The following is a 2,556-nucleotide window of genomic DNA, read 5'->3' on the forward strand; positions in this document are numbered from 1 at the left end:
CTAACCTTTTACATGCTATGACATTAAATGTCATATATGTTCATTTCAAGCAAACCTTTTTAAAAATATACATACTGTATACATTTACATTCAAGTTTGAGTAACTGGTATCAAGGTGTAGTTCAGGTTCTAATCTTTACCCACCTTGTGGATTTGTTCAGCTACTAACTAAACAGTGATTGTATCTTCACTCAGGCACACGGAGAGGTAGAAACTGCTTCTTAAAGAAAAACAAAACTGGAGTGCAAATGTGAACATCATCATTGAAGCAGCTTAGCCACATCAAGGAGGCCCTAACTAGCTCTGGTCATCTCAAGAAGCTGAATACACGTAGCTTTGTACTTTAAATTAAAACCAAAAACAACTTTGGATAGATGCTCTCTTGAGCATATCAGGGCATTGGCAGAGCTCTGCAACTAATGCACTGCCACTCTGCACCCAGGAATTGCATATGACTAAGGCAACATAGCAGCAGGGTTGGGCTGGCAGCTGGGCACCTTTTCCCTGATAAGACACCGATAATACACATATGAGTGGCTTAAAAGACCTCAAATTAATATCTGTACACCCACAGCCTGGAACTCAGAAGTGCACTAAGATACTTCCGTTCCCAAGTGAAACCTCTATTTCTGCCCAGGCCCACCTCCACCCCAAGCTGAGCTAGTCGGTCTAGATAGGGGTGGGTCAGCCTATGACTTCTGCAGGCCAAGTTTCCTCAACCTCAACACTAAAGCTCAGGAGGGCTCTTGGGCCTGAGAAGGGCTCCCTGGGTTCTTGCCTGAGAGGGTAAGTTGGAGGGAAGCCACATGGGTGGCGGAGGGTAAAAGTCCTTCTCTTTCCCTTTTCTTTTGTTTCATCCTGCGGTTCTGGAACCAGATTTTGACTTGGGTGTCATTCAGCTGCAAGGAGTTGGCTATCTCGATTCGTCGGGCTCGAGTTAAGTACTTATTAAAATGAAACTCCTTCTCCAGTTCTGTCAGTTGCTTGGTGCTGAAATTCGTGCGGATGGCGCTGGGGGGGCTCGCGGCTCCATACTCCGCGGGTCTGCCTGCAACAGAAAGACAGTCAGTGGGGCGAGAGGCGGCCGAGACGCAACACGGGTGAGCGGTGGGGCTACAGTTAGGATCGAAGGCACACGGCAGCCTTCCTCGGTTTCTCCTCGGGCCTGGACAAACGCTCCACGGAGAAAGCCCCTTCCTGCAGTTTTCTCCATGCCTGGCGCACTTTGGGAGCGTGCGTTTGGGGCACGCTCTTTGGGATTCGCCTGCTTTAATAACACCTCGGAACGCGTTTCCCCCATAGGACCCAAACCTCTGTCTAGACTAGAGGAACGGCTGCAAGGTGCCCCTCGCGCAAGTCCGCGGAGGAGGCTCTGTTCCCAGCCCCAGGAGCGTCCGTCCAAAACTCAAGTACTCACTTTTCTTAGGGGCGTTCCTCTTCACTTTCATCCACTCGAACGTGCTGAAACCCGCGGGGAGGCCGGAGGCGGGGGAGGCGGACTTGGGGTAGGCGCCAGGGGCGGGGGACGCGGTTTGGAAGGCCTCGGAGTGGCCGTCGGCGGGCTCTTTGAGACACGCCGGGAAGGGGCCGGGCTCGCCAAAGGCCGTGTAATCCACCTGGCCGCTGAGAAGCAAGGAGCTGGCGCCCGAGAAGACGGCCGAGGTGGCGTAGTGGACGTGCGCCCCGCGGTCGTCTGCCGGCCGCCCCAGCGCGCACGGAAAGTCGTACGCGGGCCCGGGCCCCAGAAAGGCGAAGTCTGCGCCCCCGGCGGCGGCAGGTGCGGCGCCAGGCTCGTAGGCACCCTCCAAGGTGCACGGCGCGTACGGCGGAGCGGCAGGGGGCGCGGAGGTGGCCGGGGGCGAAGGCGCGGGTCGGGCGGTGGCCAGGGGCAGGCAGCTGACGAAGGCGCCGTCGCCGCTGCCCAGGGGGAAGGCGGGCTGCAGGGCCACCGGCCGGGCATCGGCGCGGCGGAACTTGGGCGCAAAGCTGAGCAGGTCGCCTCCGCCCCCCGCGCTGCCGCACGACACGTACTCCAGGTAGGAGCTCATGGTTCCGTCCCTCTCACCTGAGCGCACAGTCCCGGGCCGGGCTGCGGGGCTCGCCGGACCGCAGCGCTCTGCGCCGCGCCGCCTTCCTTCTCTACCCGAGTTGCCCTCGCGGAGCCATGGCGAGCGAGCCCGAGGTAAATAGTGGCCTAATATAGCGGCCGGGGCGGCCACGTGGCGCCGGCGGGCCAATGGGCGCCTTCCCCGCACGGCCGCGGGCTCCGCGCGCCTGCCCCACGCCAACTTGGCCGAACCTGCGGGAGGTCGCCACCCAGTGGCCCCGGGCCAGGCCGGAGCCGGCGAGGTCCCGGCGGCCTGGGAAGGGCGGGGTGAGGGCGCGGGGCTAGAGCCTGGGACGCCCGCCCCGCGGGCAGGTATGGGCGAGGCGTGCGGGGGAAGGCAGGACGGCCCCCCGGGTGAGCGCGAGGTGGAGGGCCGAGAACTTTGCTGGGTCTTGGGTCGCTAGTCGCTCAGGTGCGGACTGTGGGCGTCGCGGCGTGTAAGGGGTTAA

At 60.4% G+C, this 2,556-nt stretch overlaps 1 protein-coding gene across 1 annotated transcript; it reads right to left on the reverse strand.

The window, feature by feature from the left end:
- Positions 1 to 368: 368 nt before the first annotated feature.
- On the reverse strand, positions 369 to 2,057 carry HOXD1 (homeobox D1). The gene is made up of 3 exons (XM_016225112.2): positions 1,418 to 2,057; positions 779 to 1,048; positions 369 to 504 (listed from the first exon to the last, which is right to left on the reverse strand). The coding sequence occupies exons 1-3, from the start codon at positions 2,046 to 2,048 to the stop codon at positions 392 to 394; spliced, it is 1,014 nt and encodes a 337-aa protein (XP_016080598.2). The 5' UTR covers positions 2,049 to 2,057; the 3' UTR covers positions 369 to 391.
- Positions 2,058 to 2,556: the final 499 nt, after the last annotated feature.

Source organism: Miniopterus natalensis, chromosome 8 (assembly GCF_054644295.1).
Source record: "Miniopterus natalensis isolate mMinNat1 chromosome 8, mMinNat1.hap1, whole genome shotgun sequence".
Lineage (NCBI taxonomy): Eukaryota > Metazoa > Chordata > Mammalia > Chiroptera > Miniopteridae > Miniopterus > Miniopterus natalensis.

Coding starts and splice junctions, on each gene's coding strand:
- HOXD1 (XM_016225112.2), bottom strand. CDS start 2,048: ATGAGCTCCTACCTGGAGTACGTGTCGTGCGGCAGCGCGGGGGGCGGA. Junction 1,049..1,417: donor GAGGAACGCCCCTAAGAAAA/GTGAGTACTTGA, acceptor TTTCTGTTGCAG/GCAGACCCGCGGAGTATGGA. Junction 505..778: donor CCTCCAACTTACCCTCTCAG/GCAAGAACCCAG, acceptor GTGTCTTATCAG/GGAAAAGGTGCCCAGCTGCC.